The 20,196-nt window shown below is 38.2% G+C and overlaps 1 protein-coding gene across 1 annotated transcript in view; it reads right to left on the bottom strand.

Moving 5' to 3' along the window:
* TRPM8 (transient receptor potential cation channel subfamily M member 8) overlaps positions 1-20,196 on the bottom strand; it is an 820,991-nt gene that overhangs the window by 540,742 nt on the left and 260,053 nt on the right. The window contains 1 exon segment of the mRNA XM_044060289.1: positions 14,418-14,520. Within this exon segment, the coding sequence (XP_043916224.1) occupies positions 14,418-14,520 (103 nt within the window).

A 20,196-nucleotide genomic window follows, 5' to 3' on the forward strand; every position in this document is an offset into this window, starting at 1 on the left:
CAGATGCTAACACAGGCGCCAATTAACCTGAAATTGAGGTTATCTGTGCTAAGGCACGTTATTGCCTGTGCTTCTATTTACACTAATGAGTGTCTTTTTATCTTTATCTGCCTTCCCAATGTGAAAACTATTTGCATACATTCAAAAATCATAAGCTTTTAGCCTTGAAGAAACCAGTGTTCTGTCTTTTATTGCCCTATTATCAGCTTGCCTCCATGGAAAACCATGAAAAAAAAAGAAAGAATATAGTCCTGTGTTGCATCCTGAAAGACACTCTTTTGCAGCCTGAATCATTTATTACTAAAGGAAATTTTTTCATTATATTCTGTGTGTTCATATTTACTTGTTTCCTGTTAAAATTTGTTATTAGTTTATGACAGGGGTCTTAATCCACACATTCACATATGCAAAAGCAAGAGAAAACATATCAGTTCTATATATATTATATGTGCACTTTTATACCCATCCCTCACCTCAACAACCCAAGATCACAGCCTATTAACTTAAAAATGCTTTTGTCTAGCTTTTCTTCTTTGTTTGTACTGCAATGCCTACATTTCTTAATACCAAAAAAGGGGAAAAAAGGTTCCTGTTTTCATTAATAAAATTATTACATACAAGAACAACTAAAAATACTTCACTATAAAATATGAAATTTATATGGTGAAACGTTCCATAGAAATACTTTTAAGAAAGGAAACTGTTTTACTTGCAGTTATCTTTTTCCTTATTTCCCTCCCCTCAGAGTCCTTCCAATCATTAATGACATAAAGTGAGTCCAATGCTTTTCAGTTCCTCAAAAATTTAACAAAGTCAAAAAAAGTCCACACTTTCCACTCATTCTTATATGGTTATATTTCAGAAATATGATTGATGCTTTACAGTCTCACATTTATTCATTAATTTCCACATTTCCTCCATCTCTCATCTCCAGCTTCCAGTTCAACTCTACTGTACTCCTGATTCTTCTGGTCACTCCAGTGCTTTTCTCTGTCTCTCAAGCATTTTTCTTTGGAACAGTGAAAAAGGTTTCTTTGGCAAAGTCTACTGTGTGCTTTATAGGTTCATAGGTTCATAGGTGTGTACTAGGCTAATGGCCATGGAGCCCATATAAGCCTAGCCCAAGAAGATTCCTTAGCATCATGCTACCCAAAGTTAGTTCCCAGTGCCCCTGTCAAGCAAGGCCACTGAAGTGATCCCCAGGGTGAACTTCCTATTGCCCACCCACTCATCAGGATTTCTCTTAAAGAGGGCCAGTAAAGTGCTCTGGTTGACGTGACTGGAAAGTTTGTTCCAGAGTATGGGAAGTCTCTGGTTAGGAACCTGTCCCTCCAGCATGTTCTGTTTATTGTGCTAGTGAGGTTAAGGTCTTTGGAGCATGTGGCATGGAGGGATTGGGATTTCTTTAGGTGTAGCATATCTATCAGCTCTGGGTCAGACATGGCTTTGTAGGTCAGGCAGAGATTGCCTCTAAGTAAGATAAGAGACAGAGTATAGCTGGTGTTTTTTGAGTCTATCCATATAGGGTATATGTCTAAGGTCTAAGATCTTCTTAGTGAGGTATTTTTGTGGCTTTTCCAGTTGTTGTAGGTGTCTAATGAGGTAGATACCAAATGGGGCATTGCATTCTATAATAGGTCTAATGAGGGAAGAGTAGAGAGGGATTATGACCATTTTCTTCCTGGATGAGAAACCTTTTGTAATGAGATGTGCCACATAGAAGAACTTTCTGACTACAGTGGCAATGTGGTTATCAAAGGAGAGGTTGCTGTCAACCTGTGTCCCCAGGTCTTTTATCACACCTTCGGTGTTTAGTGGACTACCGCCTATGTGGTAGTTCATGGGCACCAAATTTTTCCCAAAGGGAATGACAATGCACTTTTTGGCATTGAGCTTAAGACCATGGTTCTGGCACCAGTCACTGGTGTCAGTGAGGCCTTTTTGTAGAATTTCTATGCCAGTTGGAGAATCAGTAATGGCTCCCAGTTTGCAATCATCTGTGATGATCTGAAGAAGGCGAAGTCTCGCCGAAAGCACTTAACATACCTAGGCCTACCTTTATGTTTTTGTTTTATTGAATAAAGTTGCTTATACATTTTAATGTTTCAGCTGCCTTTTTGGCTCAAAGCCCAAGCTGTGTTGCCACTTCAGGATTTTTAACTACTTTGCTTTATCTCGACCTGAAACGCCTTTAGCGTGAGTAGGATATATTTTTCTTACATCTTATTACATAGGGGTTTATGCCTAGTTTAGTGAGTCTATCTATGATTCTTGAGTGAGGGATGGTGTTGAAGGCCTTGGCAAGATATATGTAGGCTGTGTGAACTACCTTGCCCTCATCCACAGCTCTGGTGACAGACTTGAAGAAGTCTATCAGGTTGAGCAGGCATGATCTACCTTTCACAAACCCATACTGCATGGGGTCCAGAGTTTGGAGATTCCCTATGTCCTTATTTATAAGGTCTTTGATGATGAGCTCCATAGCCTTACATATCAGACCCATCAGGCTAATGGGGAGGTAGTTCCCAGGGTCTGTAATTGCTCCCTCTTTGTGGAGTGGGATGACCATATCAGTACACCATTCGGTAGGAACAAAGCCTGAAATGAGGCTGCGATTGAACAGAGTACTCAGGTGGGGTGCCAGTTCACTTTGTAATTCATGTAGAACACAGCCAGGGATATTATCAGGTCCCATGGAAGCTCTATTCTTGGCTTTGGACAGTGCAGTTTTTACCTGTGTAGCCGTGATAATAGGGACTTGGCATTCCTCAGGTATTGTGATAGGCCCTTCAGGGGGTGAAAAGGGGGTAAAGTTTGCACTGAACCTGTCAGCCAATATGTTGGCAATATCAGTTGGTTCTGAATATGTATTGCCATTGTGCTGTAACTCAGAGCAGATCTGAGTATTGCCATGTAGATTCTTGACATAACTATAAAATGCCTTGTGGTTGTCTTTAGAATCTGCAGCAATTTTGTTTTCATAGCTAGCTTTAGAGGATTTGATGAGAGATCTCAGTTTTTTGCTGAGGCTAACAAAGGAGTTTTTCCAGTCTTGGGACTTCACCCTTTTCTGCAACAGTTTTTTTCCTTCTGTTATAGGGTTTGCTTATGGTGGGGGACCACCAGATTGGCTTCCTTTTTTTTGGAGGAGAGTGTCTTGGTTCTGTTTGGTATGGCCCATTCCATGTACTTGTTTATGTGCTCATACAGTGCATTGGTATATGATTCAGCAGTCATGCACCTATTTTTCATTTGCATGGGTGTCATGAAGTTTGCCACCTCTGTTTTTAGAAGCCCAAAACTGGCTTTGGAGAAGTTCTTTACAGTGGTTTTCTTTAGAGTGGGTGAGGGTGGGATGTGGATATGGTCACTCATGTTAGTAATGACCAGGTCAAGGATGTTTCTACCCCTGGTGGGGTAAGAATGAGTTGGTCCAGGGCATTGGAATTAATTAATTCCAGAAAATGTTGAGCAAGTGTGTTGGTACATGAGTAATTTTCCCAGTTAATAGAGGGGTAGTTAAAGTCTCCCAGTATGAGTACTGGGTTATACACTAATATTTTCCAGTGTGTTTAGAAATGTGGAGTGGGAGTCTTGGGACATGGTGGGGGATCTATAGCAGGCTACAACCTGGATTGCAGTTTTAACCAGTATTAGTTGTACCTGATGTATCTCTGATGTGTTATGTTGGGCTACTAGTTTGGAGGTGTGCATATCATTTATGAATATGGAGACACTACCACCTTCAGTGCTTTGGTCCAGGTTTAGGGGCTGAAAGGTGTGGTATGAATCATAGCCTAGTAGTGCTGGGGTGCTCTCCGAAGCCTTGAACCAGGTCTTCGTCACTGCACAGATGTCGATGTTCTCCATTTTAAGGAGTGCTTCAAGTGAGTGCATTTTGCAATTTAGACTTCTAGCATTGAGTAGCATAACCCTCAGATTTTGTTTGCTTGTAGCTGTTATGGTGGTAATTTTTGGCTTTAGGACATTGGCTAAAAACGACACTACAGGGGTGGCAAGAGCCTTGGCCAGTATCCGGAATACCTGGCGTGACAGGTGCAGGCCATCTCTGGCAAAGCATCAAGATCTGTCAATCATGTCATTCCAGGCAGACAGATACTGGATCCCCTTAGAATAACACCAGAAATGTATCCAATTGTTGAAGTCAATCATTTTCTGCTTGTACTGTGGTATCATTCTGGGTGACAGTAGGATGCTACTCAGAAGAATAAGAAGCAGAGTCTCCTTTTGCTTGATGGCTCATCTTTTTGTTGGATGAACGTTTACATTTCCTCCTTAGCACGTTCTGTCATAAAATGACTTTGATACTCCAGGAAAAAATATTCTGAAGACAGCTGGATACAGCAGCTTGAATCTCACACCTGCCTCTTGATACTCCCTGATTACTGGAATAAGACTATTTTTGTTCTGCCTGGTGTACAATGAATAGTCATTCTCCACAAACACTCTACTGTCTCCAACTTTTAATTGTTTTCCCTTTTGCCACAGTTTTTTCAGGATCAACTCTTTCTTCTAGTAGGTTTGCATCTTTATGAATACATGTCTTGGCTGCTTTCTCATGCCCATATTTGCAGCATAAACACAGTTTGTCCTTTCAATTAACAGTTTCTACTATGGAACACCAGTCCATTGCTTATTTGTGTCTTCATAAAATTACTACAGTCTATTCCTTCTAGTTTCTCTGATACAGCAGACATCAAAATATGACTTTTATTCTCCAGGAAAAAAATATTCTGAAGACAATTGGATACAGCTGCTTGAATGTCATACCTGCCTGTCAATATTCCATGATTGCTGGAGTAAATTTGCTTCTCAGATCCTGGCTGCTTTCTCATGGCCAGGTTTGGAGCATACACACATTACCCTTTCAATTAATAAATCCTGTCATGGAATACCAACCCAGTTGTATATTTGTACTTTCATAAAATTAATACAGTCTGTTCCCTCCAGTTTTTCTGATGCTGCAGAAGATCTCAGGTTTTCTTTGTCCGTTCTCTCTTCTAACTGTACCATTTTGTTTAATCAGCTCTTCTTGAGCACTCATACTCAGACAGCCTTTCTTCATTTCAACCTCTGAATTTTGCAATTATATCAGTTCATCTGAATAGCTATTTAAAGCTTCATACTTTTTTTCCAGCCTTTTGTTATTTGAGTTGATACCCTCATTTAATGTTTCATTTATTTTAATCATCTCTGAGTACATTATTTGACATATTTTCTCTAAATTACTGGAAACTATCTCTTGTACCAGAGCTGGATGGAGCTTGAACTGCTTTTTGCTGAATAGCTGAATTGTTTTTTCCCAGACAGCATTTTCTTTTCACCTTTTCTGGTTGATTTTCATTCAGGTTCTCTAAATTTCTTCTTTGCTAGCATCAAGACAGTGTACTATCCAGCCAGTAACTCAATTTTATGTAAGCTAACAAAATCACTGGGTGTTGTTTCTCAGTTTCTGTTTTCACACTGGGACAGTTGACGTTAAACTGTTGATTAGTGTGAAGCCATCTTTGAACTCCTATTCAAACTTAACCTTGATAATCGGATGAGAAATCGGAAATTCACCCCCAGTCTCCCCCCATATCTCTGATAGACACAGGCAGACAGTAAATATACCCTAGCGAAACCTAACATACCCCTGAGAATAGATGCCCATGTTACATAGGGACACAATTGGACTGGGTTGTGTGGCTAGGCATATAAAGGCCCTGCTAGTCATTAGCCTAGTATATACCTATGAACCTATGAACTAACACCACTTTTCCTCCCAAAGTGGTTTCAAACTTATATTGAATCAGGCCATTAATCTCTCTGTTTTTCCCAAATTTTTCCAACAAAGGGGAATACATGTTACACCTACTGGATGTACACTGACAACTCAGATTCTACTTGCATCATAATAAATCTATTACTTCTACAGCATATTTTTCAAGTGTAGCTATTGATGACATTTGTGCAGCAGCTATTTGGTTCAATGATCAGACTTTAGTATCTCACTGCAAGCTGGACTTGCAGTGTAGATCTAGGGCTAGGGCATCCTTTGGTTCATCCATCCTCTAGAATAGCCTTCTATGAGTCCTCTCAAGTTTTTTAGAACCTGGGAACTCTGTCCCATCAGTTGAGGATGGAAGTAAGAAAATATCCGATACAAAAGTTATGTACATACCATAATGATAGATCCATGTTGGTTTCTCTGTTACTAAATATTTGTTTATGATGTGCAAAATGACAGTTTGTTGAGTTTGATGCAATGGATGTTAATAGTCTTCATAGTTTTCTGACCATTATTTTGAATGAAGTACTTAAGGCACAAGTAGAAATGAAAGAGAGGCGGACATTGACTGAAGAGATAATATGGTTGGTCCTTAAGCATGTAGTGCAGTATGATAAAGAAAGTTCCTGAACAATATATATAGAACTTGTGGTTTGATTTCAGAAAGGATAACACAATGAATTTAACTATAAGAAATGTTCAGACAAATGGAATAGCTGCTTTAGAAATACTGCAGACTCTGCTGGTAGAGGATATCTTGTACAAAATACCTGGAGGTGGACAGGGTTCCTAGAGACCTTTGTTTTTTGACAATTTTTGTGTTTGTTGAAACTAAATCTGATGTTACAGAATGGAAAGATTTGAACATCACATACTGTTTGGAATAAAAGGACTTTATTCTTAGCACACACAAAAAAGCTAGGGACTGAAATATAGATACACTAAGAAATGAGAAACGAAATGCATACAATTTTTCTAACAGAACTTGGGCGATATACAGTTGTGTTTTACTAAGCTGCTGGCAATTTTGAATGTAGACAGTTTCAGATTTAACAGAAATCAATTTATATTAAATTTATATGAGACCCAAATGGCTCTCATTAGAATGAAGGAAATTAGAAAGCATAAGGTGTGAAAGGAGGGCACATTCATAACATTCTCAGATAATCTTATGCAGAAATTGTTTATAGCAAATGTTTCTCTACAGAAAGAGATAAAAAGATGAATGTCAGTCTGAAAATAAAGATGAAACAGATACAGCTGAAAATGAGAGGGCATCAGTCTATCTATCCTATGTGGAAGAAACCCAAGAGACAGCAGTCAAGTAGTGAAAGAGAGAAAAAGGGAAATGTCAGGGGAGTGGCAGAAAGTTCAGCAAGGGTTAATAATTTCACTGTTATGGATGCTAAGATGACAGAAATACAAACAGCAAAGTTAATTCAAGCCAGGGTATTTGAAAACCCATAGAGGTTGCCACTCGTCCTTCTCTAACATTAATGACAAGCAGGCGGGGGGGGGGTTGTTTAGATGCTTTAATGCATAGAAACACATCAGGATGGATAGCAGCATCTTAAAGTATGAACAAACTAGTTAACAGACAGACCTTACATACATACATGCTTACATCTCAAACACAATGGCAGAGAGGCTTGCACATGCTCAGTAGGGTCTACTTTAGATCGCCCGAAAACTTGAAATCTCGAGCACTCACATGAGTGAAAATGCAGATATTCGATATTCATTTGTTTGGATCACAGTACAGTGGAGATCGGGATATTTGCCGTTTCCTCACTGTAGTGCGATCTCGGAATTGTAATATATATTTAGCGGGCAGTGTGGGGGGCACAGCCCCTCACAATAGCAATTTTGAATACCTGCATATTCGCTCATGTGAGCACTCGAAATTTTAAGTTTTCGGCGATATAAAGTAGACCCGCTCAGTATTTATGAACTTGTGAAAGCCCTTGGATAGCTTCTTAAAGGTATATACACACACATTGATCTACATCCCCCCTCTTAAAAAGACTGCCCTTTATAAAAGACAATATCAGAGCTAGACATGCATTACTATATACATTGGAAACAAAACACAATGTTCATGTCCAAGTTGGTTCATATCTGCTACAGGATTTAGAAACACAACCATACCTCGCAACATAACAGTTGGGACCAAATTTAGCAACAGGAACAGTCTGCAGTGCATAGCTCACATCAGGAACTTTGTGATTCATCACAGGAATGGGAATGTCCTCTGGAACTTCCTCTGGAATTGGAAAACCGGACAACACACTCTGAGATAAAGAGTCTTTCTCACAGGTTATATGCTGTGGTATAAGCTCGGACACCGCTCTTAAATGCTTCCGATTCTGCCTAAAAATTGCTCCTTCTAATTCTGCAATGTACGATCTCAGCTCTGAACCAATATTCTTCATGACACCAATCTCATCTTAACCTCTGGACATTTGCATCCTTACCACTTCCCTTCTCATAATGGATTGAGTGGTTTACTGGTCTTATCGTAGTAGGACGTCTGGGTTCGGCACCTCTTTGCCTCTTCAACAGATTAGTTTTCACTGATCTGTTTTTCTTGACACATGGAACCAATGATTGACTACTGATTAGTAAGGTGGTTCTGGTTTGCAATGACAACAGTCTTTCAACAGGTGAACCAAGATGTTTATCACGAGGAACATTTCTGAGATTCAAGAGATTCAGGAAAACATCACTATTATCTCATTTTGACTTCTCAAGTAACTGCTTTGCACTTTGAACTGCCCATTCTTCCAAACAATTTGACTGTGGGTACTCTGGATTACTTGTGACATGAGTAGAGTCCCATTCTTCAGCAAATCTTTTGAACTGTTGGCTTGTAAACTGTGTGCAATTGTCAGAAATAACTTTGTGCAGACTACCATGTACTGCAAAATGACTCTTCAACTTAGTAGTGACAGTACCAGATGTTAGGTTAGGAAGTCGGTCAATCTCAATCCAATTGGAGTAAGAGTCTACTAACACCAAATAATGTTAACCATTCCACTCAAAGATGTCTGTGGCTACTCTCATCCAAGGTAGTTCCAGAATCTGGTTTAGCTGAAGTGGTTCCTTCTGTTGATGTGGCTTTGTACTATTACACACTGAACAAGATGAAAGTGCTCTCTCTCAATATCTTGTGATATAGAAGGCCAAAATACTAGTCCTCAAACTCTTCTTTTGGTAGATTTGGCTCCTGGGTGACCACAATGCAAGATAGTAATGCACTCTTATTGCAAGGACTTTGGAACATTTACTTTAGTTCCTTTCATTACAATACCCTTGTCAGAAAAAATCTCATCTGTGTATGGAAAATAAGGTTGCACTTCTTGAGGTAAACTAGATTGCTTTGATGGCCATCCTGGTTTGATAAAGTGGTTGAGCCTTTGTAAAACTGGATATGTGTCTGTGTGATCTCTCAGCTCATCAACACATGTAGAAGAAAAGTTTCTCACTTCCATGACTTCAAAATCAAGATTCTCATTCCTGTGCTGTTCTGTGGTGTTTCTGGGTGATCTGGATAATGTATTATCAAGATAAAGTTTTCCTTTCTTGTAGACGATATTGAAATTGTACTTATGTAATTTCAGCATCATGTGTTGTAGGTGGGGTGTGGCTAAATGCAGTGCCTTTCTCAAGAAAGTGATTAGAGGTTGGTGGTCTATTTCGATCTGGATAGGTCTACCATAAACATAATCATGGAACTTTGAACATGCAAACACAATTGCCAAAAGCTCTTTCTCAATCTGGGCATACTGCATTTCAGTTTGGGTAAAAGTTCTCGATGCATGGGCAGCAGGTTGATCCTCTTGTAGAATGACTGCACCAAGACCAAATTTTGAAGCATCACAGGAAAGCATAACTGGTTTGTGAACATCATAGTATCTGAGAGTTGGTGGACTAGCAATTCTTTGTTTCAGGACATCAAATGCTCTTTGCTGTTGCTGTAAGACCAGGATACATCTTTACATGTCAACTCTCTGAGTAGTGCTGATAGTTGGCTCAAATCTGGAAAGAACTTGCCTAGGTAGTTGACCATGCCAAGAAAACTTTTCAGGGCTTTAACATTGTCTGGAGCTGGCATCTTGAGAATGGCTGTTTGCTTAGAAAGGTCTGGTCGTAGGCCTGTTCTAGTAAATAAATGAGCAACATAAGTAACTTCTTGTAGCCTAAATTTGCATTTGTGTGGATTGAACTTAAGATTCACTTGACATGCCCTCTCCAGAACTTTTCTGAGGTTTCTGTCATGTTCTGCTTCACCATGACCTCCTACTAATATGTTGTTTACTATAACAGCACAAGGATACCCAGGAAAAAGTTGCTTCATTGCATGTTGTAAGACTTTACTTGCAGAATTTATCCCAAATGACATTCTCAAAAATCTGCACCTGCCAAACGGAGTACTGAAAGTAGTGAGCAGTAAGGATTTTTTGTCAATCTGAATTTGCCAAAATGAACTCTTTGCATCTAAGGCTGAAGAAATAGTGGCATTTAGCATCACGGCTGTGACTTCTTCGACTGTGAACATTGGATGATGAGGTCTTTTTAGTGCTTTGTTCAAACCTTGTCGGTCAATACATATTCTGATGTCATCTGAGCTTTTCTTATGAGCTACCATCATCAAAGATACCCATTCAGTTGGAGTTAGAACTGGACCAATCACACCTTATCTAACTCGGCTTTGACTCTGTCCTGCATGGCTATTGGAACTTTACGTGCTGGTCTGACAACTGGACTGACCTCTAGGTCTAACTTCATGGAGTACACAACTGGAAGTTTGGCTAGTTTATCTTCGAACAGATCAGCATATGTAGAAAAAAACGTGCTGGGCAAAATTAGAGTAGTGGTCTTTTAAGCAAACATGGTGGACTTCCTTATTAAATGAAAGCAGTCCCATTTTCAAACTGTCTCTGAGCCCTAATAATGACTGGGCGTGCCTTTTGACCACATAAAATAAGAAGTCATAGCTTCTTCCAGCAGAGTAACATGAAAGCACTACTGAGACTTCAGTCAGAATTTCTTTACCTCCATAAGCAACAAGCTTCACACACCTTGCTAAATCAAGCCTGTCACCATGACACACTCTAGCAAATGTTTCTTCTGACATCACATTGCACTTGGAACCTGTATCAACTTTGAGCTCTGTGGGTTTGTCATTTATCCAAACAGTGCAAAATACTTCATTCTTTGCCCTGAAGTCTACTGTATTGACTGTTTCATGAAGCACTAACACACAATCAACATGAAGAGTAGGGTTGCAGCTTTCTAATTGATCAACTGATTTCTTAAAATGTTCCCTTTTAATAAAAGAATGTGGGACTTTTGATTTATAAAACCTTTTGAAATTATTCCACTTATTGCATTTGTGGCAATGTTGACCAAAAGCTAAACCTTTCTCCCTTTTCGATTCATGGCTTCCACCACAGTTACGACAGTTGGCAATGAAACTAGGTTGAGGCCCGTGCTTTGCATTTGCTAACTCACTCTTATGCTTCACTGAGACTGTGCAAACTCTGGAATTTGCTTGAAAGCTCTGGGGTTTACCAGTGAGTGCTGCAGGGGTTACAGTAGCTGCCATGTGCTTGGGCCTGTTTCTGGTACATACGTGCTACATACTATCAACATGAGCTTTGTCACTGTGCCTTCTAGAGCTGCTCTCATTTGTAAGCATATTTGTGTGCTTTTCTGTGAGCTTGTATGTCTGACAAATCTCAATCGCCTTATTCAAAGTTAAATCACTGTTACAAAGCAAAATCTTTCTCACAGCATCATCCTTAATCCCACACACAAGTCTGTCCTTTATCAACTCATCCCTTAAGTCACCAAATCTGCATGTTTTAGCCTTATTTCTCAGGTCAGTTATATATGTTGCAAAAGTTTCACCAAGCTTTTGATCCCTTGTGTAAAATAAATGCTTTTCCATTGTAACATTTGTCTGGGGATTACACATTTCACTAAATTTATGTTTTATGCACTCAGGGTCCTCCCTTGACTCAGCCAGTACAACAATATGATGGTTTTCTCCCTCTCCTATATAGACAGCAGGTGCATACACAAATGAACAATCCCTTTCTATAGCTTCTGACACAGCAACATTAAGCAGAATAAATGCCTTTGTATGGATCTTTATCGGAAAATGCAGCCTGTATGAAAATGTCATACTCTTGCTTAAATACTCTCTAGTTCTCAGCAATATTACTTTCAAATGCAAGTGCACTGAGTTTTCAAAATCCATCTGCCATGCCACAAAATGTACACAAACACACTGAAAATATGCCCCCTATAATTATTTACAAATAAACTGATCTGTGAGCTTGTAATAACATTCAAATGCACAATAAACTTTTCAAAATACTGTACTTTGTGAAATATGCTCTGTAATGGCTGTACTTTGTAAAATAGCTTTATTGTAATACTGCACAAACATGTGAAAACTTTATGCATTGCTGAAAACTTGGATATCTTTGCTTAATACGAAAATACATACTTTGCGAAAATGCGGCCTTTTCCCTTTATTTTATTCGACTTATCAATTTGGACTTTATTTCAAACATTTTCTGTAGTAATGCAAATATTTTTATCAATATCATACATATCAGTTTATGCAAATATCATTTAGAACATTCTGTATGCCCCGTTTCATATTTTACGAAAAACAAATAGTGCTGAGCAAGTTTTCATATCTGAAATTCGTTACTGACCTGTTTTGCGAAGTTTGTACATTTTAGGGATGATTCATTTGTCTAAATTCTTCCAGTTCTAAGCAAGTGTCTTAAATCATTTTAGTCATGTCACCTCTAACTTCACACCCTTTTGATATGCCATTTCTGACTCCATGCCCTTTAGACATGCCACTTCTGGCACAATTTCACTCGACCTTCTCTAACATTAATGACAAGCAGGTGGAGGATTTGTTTAGATGCTTTAATATATAGAAACACATCATGATGGCTAGCAGCATCTTAAAGTATGAATGAACTAGTTAACAGACAGACCTTACATACATACATGCATGCTTACACCTCAGTAACTAACTACAAAATGGCAGTCAGACTTGCATGTGCTCAGTATTTATACACTTCTGCAAACCCTTGAGTAGCTTCTTAAAGGTACATACATACACATACACACACACACAAACACACACACACACACACACACACACACACACACACACACACACACACACACACACACACACACACACACACACACACATTGATCTACAGAGGTGATCTACTCAAATTAGTTCTTTTTTCAGCCTTATTATGTACTTAATAAAAATGAAAATGTTCTTAAAGGAAACTATCCTTTGTAGTTGTACAACAAGCAGAAATGGGTGTCTCAGTAATGCAACAATATGTCTTTACCAGAAAGGTAAGTTTAGGAAGGATGTTTAAAGGGTGTAATGCAATGCTGGTAATGATAATTAAAAAAAAAATCACACCCTTTGAACATCCAATTATGATGAGCTTTGAAACGGTACGTGGAAATGCAATTAGAATGTATGCTATGAATCACTCATATAAAAGTTTTAATTTTACAAAAAAGAAATGTATGCAGTAAATAATATAAACTTCAGCTTAAATGACTGAACTGTAATCAAAAGCTGATAAATCAGAGTTACAGTATTGTCAGATAGAAAGATACATACGCAGAAGTTCCAGATAATGCTTTTTACAGTTTTAATCATATTATAAGTCATTTGAGGAATCTGTTTTGAATCATAACGTCACATCCAATGTGTAGAGTGCTATTTTGTATATAGCAATCCAAAATTTATAAAGACCTAAAATATTCAGTTATGAGGCCTATAGCTTCCAGCTTTGACTGTCTAACAGAACTTATATCTAATGGTGCTGATTATAAACCAAGAAAGTTTATTAAATTATAAAAATGCATATTAAAGAATCCTACATTTTCTGTCATTATTAGGGAAGGAACACTTTGGGCAGTCTCTTATCTTGGTTACCCTAGAAACAGCTTTGCTCCATTTTGTTATACTTATGATGGTAGATTTAATACACTAAGACAGATGCTGGCTAAATTCACCCTACATTCAGATATAGAAATTAATAATAATTTCCTATTCATAAAAATGGTTCTTAAACAAAATTATTTCTTGTTCAATTGAAAGTATTATTATCAGAAGTCAACAACCGCAGTAGGGCAGTCACAGCCCCAGCATAAGCAAGAATTTATGTAATGAAATGCGAACAAGCCATATTGTTTAAGAAAGCGAATGGCTTTTTCAGATAATATGAGTAATAGACTACAGTTTAGTATGGGTATAGTAAATGGAAATTAAAGACTTCATAAAATATTGGTAAGTAGCAAATGATTACATGATATCTGATCTTATGCAATCATAAGCATGTGGTCATCTTTTCTGATGTTACTAATAAAAACTAATGATAAACTTATACTAAGCTATCCAATAAAACTGACTGTAGAAACCTTCTGCATAAAGCTAGCTTTCATTCACAGGAACTTATTAACATACATAGATAGTAGATGTTGCACATTTCATGTATCTTAGACTGAAACAATTAAAACAATCAATGAGAGGGTTAGCATTTACAAATATGGTTGTTACCTTTGAATAATGCAAGGGAGATGGCATCACTCACAGTTTCATCCCCTGCATCATCCATTTTGATGACTGTCAGAAGATGCCCACTTTTAATAATGGTTTTCACCTGTAATAACATAGACATTATTTCATTAATACTTCAGAAAAAAAAGTCAAGTAGTACTTTCCTAAAAATTGTTAGTGTATGCATGCTCTCCAATCTCCATCAAGGAATTTTATTTGTCCTACGATGCCAGATATGGTTTATTACCTCTTGAACCAAATGCCATAGCAGAGTTCCTATTTTATTGAGGTCATCTTTCTAATTATGTTTTAAATGCTGATTACAATAAAAGCAAAAGCAAGATATATCCCTCTCTGATAGGTCAAAATTCATTTTAAAATATAAATATTAAGATGAAAATAAGAGGTGTTTATAGCAAACGCTTAACATCTAAATATAAATGCAATACAGTCTTTGCTAGGTACATTTCAGATACAACTACACATGAATTCACAATATATGAATAGCAACTAGTGTTGAAGCAGTAATGAAGTCCCTTGGTCTGATGTAATGCACATTTTACAGTAAGTCTCCAAAGTTCCCAATATGCTTTACAAAGGAAATGAATGCATTTCTTTTCTTTGAAAAAACATTAACCACTTTTTTGACATGCTTTAAAGCAACAGCTTTGTCAGATTAATTTTCTTTTTGGAAAAATATCATCGTATAAACTCCACAAAATTTAGTAAAACATCCATTCTTTATTTTTATTTATTTATTGATTTTACTTAATCTTTGTTGACTGTGTTAGTTCCAGTAGGCAAGTGGCCTCTTTTCATGGGAGACTCAACGTGGTATTTTACTACTAGGGGAAATATGGCCAGGGCATCACTATTCTTATATTTCTAATTTAAAATAGAAACAACCAGCTTATAAATTATGTGTTCTTTATATATGTTTTAAAGACCATCTGACAGCCAACTTCTTATCAGAAAAGACAAGGAGTCCAACTCCAAAGCACTTTACACTTAGAGCAAGGTATTGCCCCTAGCCTAGATAACTATTTATCTCATCAAAGTATGTAAACAAGCAAAAAAAAAAAAATAGAATCCCTTATTATCAGACCCCCAAGCTATAGATGATTCCAGAAGAGTGATCCTGTTCATTGTCACATTGGTTGTGCATGCCATTTTAATGCGGCATGCTCTAGATGAATCTCCTTGTAGATGTTATAATGCGTCATCCACAATGATAAATATATTTGAAAAATATAGGAATCAAGATCCTGTAATGATGTTAGGTCAAAATTGCACCGGACTATGTGGTTGTTGAGGGCATTTATGTTTGGGTTGCCATTCACAGTTTGTACTTGTACAATCCAAAAACAGGAAAAGGAAAACCATTTAATCTTTCAGTTACAGGTTTCCCATATACTGCCTCTTCCTCATCCTTTCTTGATCCCCTGTGTATAACAGGATGGTTGATGGCAATCCACCCATTATTCTGGATGTACACTGTTTCTGTCCTTGGTGTGATAAATAAATGTTTTGTACCTAAGATAAAAACAAATCTGGAAGAAGAAGTTACATGTAAAATACAGAGGGTGCTGCATGGAACTCGACAATCTCCTTTAATGGATTAAATAAAAAAAAATGGTTTTAGTGCTTTTATATCAAACAAAAGGACAACCTAATGGGAAACCAAGTGATGTGGGAAAAATATACACCCAAACCATGATGATGACTTTTACTGTTGAATTGACACTGAATATTAGAGAAGTTCTAAATAAGAACTGGTATATTTCTGGGCATGAAAATAAATGCTCTAAGGGGTAGGGGATAAGCCTAGGGTGGTTTTTAAAAAGGGAAAAGTTTGAAAAACTATTTTTAACAGCACCATTATTATAGGTCATCTGGGAGAAATAGCACTGGTGCATATAACTGTTATAGGTGAAATCAATGCCCCTATATACTAGAAGCTTCCAAGGCTTTCATAGCTTTTTATGGAATTGTTTACTGGAGGGAAGTTCAATCGAAGAACAAATATGTGAACATATTTATGACATAAGGAAAAATAAAACTTAAATGTAATATAGTATTGAGACATATTGAAGGACACTTGGATCATAATTTTTTCTTTCTTTGTCTTGAAAAAGTGGATGCTAATTCTGTAGGTGGGGTTTTCAGTGAATATCTTGAAGCTTGTTGATGATCTTGGCAGTTATGAGCTAATTCTGAAAATGTTCCTGGGTTAAATGACCATCGCATTTCATAGGTAAGGGCATTGCATCCAAGACTAAAGATGTTATAACTCCTCGGTCCTCATCAGACCACTAATAGAGTACAACACTCCCTTTTGCATGCACCTCACCAGACACCTGCAGAAGCTGGAGAGACTGCAGATGTTTCTCACCAGGAAAATTCAGGGCTTCCAAAACATGGCCTACATGGAAAGACTGAAAGCTCTATCACTGTACTATGTATCCTACAGGCAGTTGACAGGCAACTTGTGGCTGGCATACAAAGCAGTCTCTGACCCTACCCTAATGGAAATGCTATACATCTGCAAACCAAATGGGGCAAGAGTCACTTGCTCCAGGGATTTCAACCTAGCCTGTGACATTAATGGAACACGCTGGAGAGACAGATATATCTCCCAGAGATTGATACTCTTCTGGAATAAACTCCCAATTCACATGAAGCAGAGCTCCTCAATAACCCTATTCAAGTGCAACCTAGGCAATTGGATGGGAGACAGTAAATTCACTCTGGGGATGGTACCTATGTCCTTCATAGACAGGGGCCATCAGTGCTGATCATAGACTCGCTCTGTTAATAATGACCATCTAACTAAGGTCAATTAAGGAACATGGGTATAACATGGCTAGGCTTGTAAAGGCCCTAGGGCCATTAGCCTAGTAACCTCCTATGGACTTGTTCCTCTATAGGATGTATTTTGAAACTTAATTCATATCATTCTGGGTATCTATGGAAGACAAACTGATTTTGATAAAAAGTTTTTTTTTTATTTATTTATTTAAATTAGTTCATGTAATAATTTTATTCTTAATTTTCTGGAAGCACTTTGAATCTGATATTTTTATGGGTCACGTGTTATTTGATGTTATATAAGGAAGTGATGTCATAAGATGTGGTTGGTTCTGAAGAAGTTTTTTTTGTACGAGACGAAAGCCATACGCTATCTGTTTTTCTTTAATCCATTAAAGGAATCTGGCAAATTCCCTGCATTGTCTTTAGTATTTTATTTATATTTACTTAAGAAGTTGCATCTTTGGCAGCACTGAGACTGATGCAACAGGCATTAAGACTTCTCAGCAGCTAAAACTCTTCAGTGCTGCCAATTACCTTTTCTTCCAATCATTCACCACATATGTCTCATTACCACTTCTGTAATCCATGTGAAGCAGGAGAAAGAACTAAAACACAGAGGAGAAGAGAAAAAAAGCTGTGAGACAGAGGGAGGGTATGTTACCAGTTTGCTTCAGATCTGTCATTACCCTAAGTATGTAATTTGTGTATCTGATAAGCAGAAGTTCATCTTTGGTAAATTTTAATGCAGAATTCTTTGTTAATCCTACTTGCTGGCCAACCTTATTGGAACATGGCCTTGATGATAGCAGCCCTGAAAAAAGTCCTAGCTCCTGAAAGTATGTCCAGCTTGCTCTGGCTTGCGCCAATGTTCAGGAAAATCCAAATCACAGCTGCAAAAATGTCACCTAAAGTGGAATTATGGAACAAGGTATAAGGTGATATAGGCCTCCATTGTTCTAGTGGCTTGTGCCCTGGGAGTATCAGGCAGAGGCTTTGCATATTTTTTGTGACAGAAATCCATTCCTTTTGCTATCCATCTGGAAGATCTGTGTTTAGCAACTGCCCTGCCTGATTTGACTTAGTAAAGAAAGCAAATAATTGGTTATTCTTGCAGACAGACCTGTTTCTGATGTTTCAAAACTAAGCTGTCTTTCCACATCTATACAAGGAAGAATCTATTTACCACCCCTAGCTCCATGGCATACATGGATGGAGCCCTAATTATAATCCATGTGACATAAGTTTGATTAGAGTTTAGGTTACTGGAGGAGCCAGAAAGGGGGTGGGATGCAGTGTTTTTTTCCTAGCTCACCCATACCTGAAGAGAGGGGTTTGTGACAATGATATGGCACATTCTCAGTAATGTGTTCAGTGTGGTAATTAACAGGCAGATTGCTGTTGCAATATGGCATAGAAGGGAGACTTGAGCCAGCTAACTGGCATTATGTATGGCCATGTGAATGATGACATAATCTCTGGCCAGCTCAGGATAGCATATGTGATGCTGCTGGCTGCTCTGGTCTGTGCCACTTCCCCTTCCCCTTCCCAGCTTGACAAATGGAGTGCTCCTAGCCCTGGGCAATGTACTGGGGACACAAAAAACAAGTACAGCTATAGGGGCACCCATAGGGAGCAGCAAGCAGTCAGCTGGAAGGTAAGCAAAGGTGGCCAAAAAGACAGCAAGGTCTAAACCAAAACAAAATCTAGAAACAGCTGTCAAATGAAGCAATGGTATAGGTCAAAAAGAAGTGTGTACCTTCACTTAGTACCTAAAGAGAAGAAAAAATGGTTCCATTTGTCTAGTAAGTTTTCTGGGTAGATAGTGGTTTCCATTATTACTTCCTTTCAAGGACTATCACAGAACAAAGAAATTGGAAAAGCCAGACTGTCAACCTCAGAGAATGAAAGTTTGGACACAGCTTGTCTGGAAGTTGAGAAAGAGGTGTCCTGCAAGGATGTAGTCAGATGAACTTCTGAAGAAAAAAAGCATTCAGAAGAAAGAACCAGGTCTGTCTGGGACAAAAAGAGCTGATGGACCTTGGCTTTGACAAGCTTTGTTTTCTGAATGAATCTTATCATCATTTAGAAAAATGTGGGAAAGCGTAAAGGAATTACGTCTGGCCATTGCTGGGTGAGATCCTCTCAAGACTAACCTCCCAGATGAAGAATCAGGAAAGAGAAGCTAAGACATTTGGTGTTCACTGGAGACGCGAAGAGATTGCATTATGCTATATTCCGGAGGTGAAAGATTCTGTTTGATGCAGAATGGCCATAGGAGAGTCAGAAAATCATCAGAAGTCAATGTGTGAGCCTGTCTGACATAGAATTAGTCTCCCCAGGAATATGCATCAAAACTAATAAGTTTCAGCTGATGGCCCTCTTACATTCCATCACTGCTTATTGGCAAAGTTGGTAGGAGTGTATTCTGCCCTGCTTGTCGATGGACCACAACACTACCGTATTTCTGGAGAGATTCCTGAATGGTCAAAAAGAGACAGAAGAACTTACCCCAGTTTCAAATCAATAATATACAGACAAGATTCTTAAGACATTCATGTACACAGGATTGTCTACTCACTTTGATGTCCTTTCCCACCCTACAGTGGAAGCATCTACAGCAAATGTAGCCTGAAGAGTCTGAAGTTGTAACAGATTCCCTGAATGGAGATTTGCTAGATCTAACTTCCATATCAGGTGGGATTGACAAGCTTTTATATCTGCCTGGGATGGAAAAAATGAGTCAGAATATGGTGACCTTTGATCCAGAAAGTCCAATAAGAGACGGTTTTGTGAAAAGTGATATGAGTAATGATGAAGAAAGACGTCTCCATGAGGCCACAAACTTTAAGATGAATCTGTAATAGAACTCAGTGAGACAAGTGTATTGCACTTGCTTGAGGGAAAAAATCCTGTTGTTTGTTAAGAAGATCCAATAGATAGTTAAGCCCAAATTGCACAGCCTAAACAT

Source organism: Protopterus annectens, chromosome 2.part0, assembly GCF_019279795.1.
Source record: "Protopterus annectens isolate FY-2018-M chromosome 2.part0, PAN1.0, whole genome shotgun sequence".
NCBI lineage: Eukaryota > Metazoa > Chordata > Ceratodontiformes > Protopteridae > Protopterus > Protopterus annectens.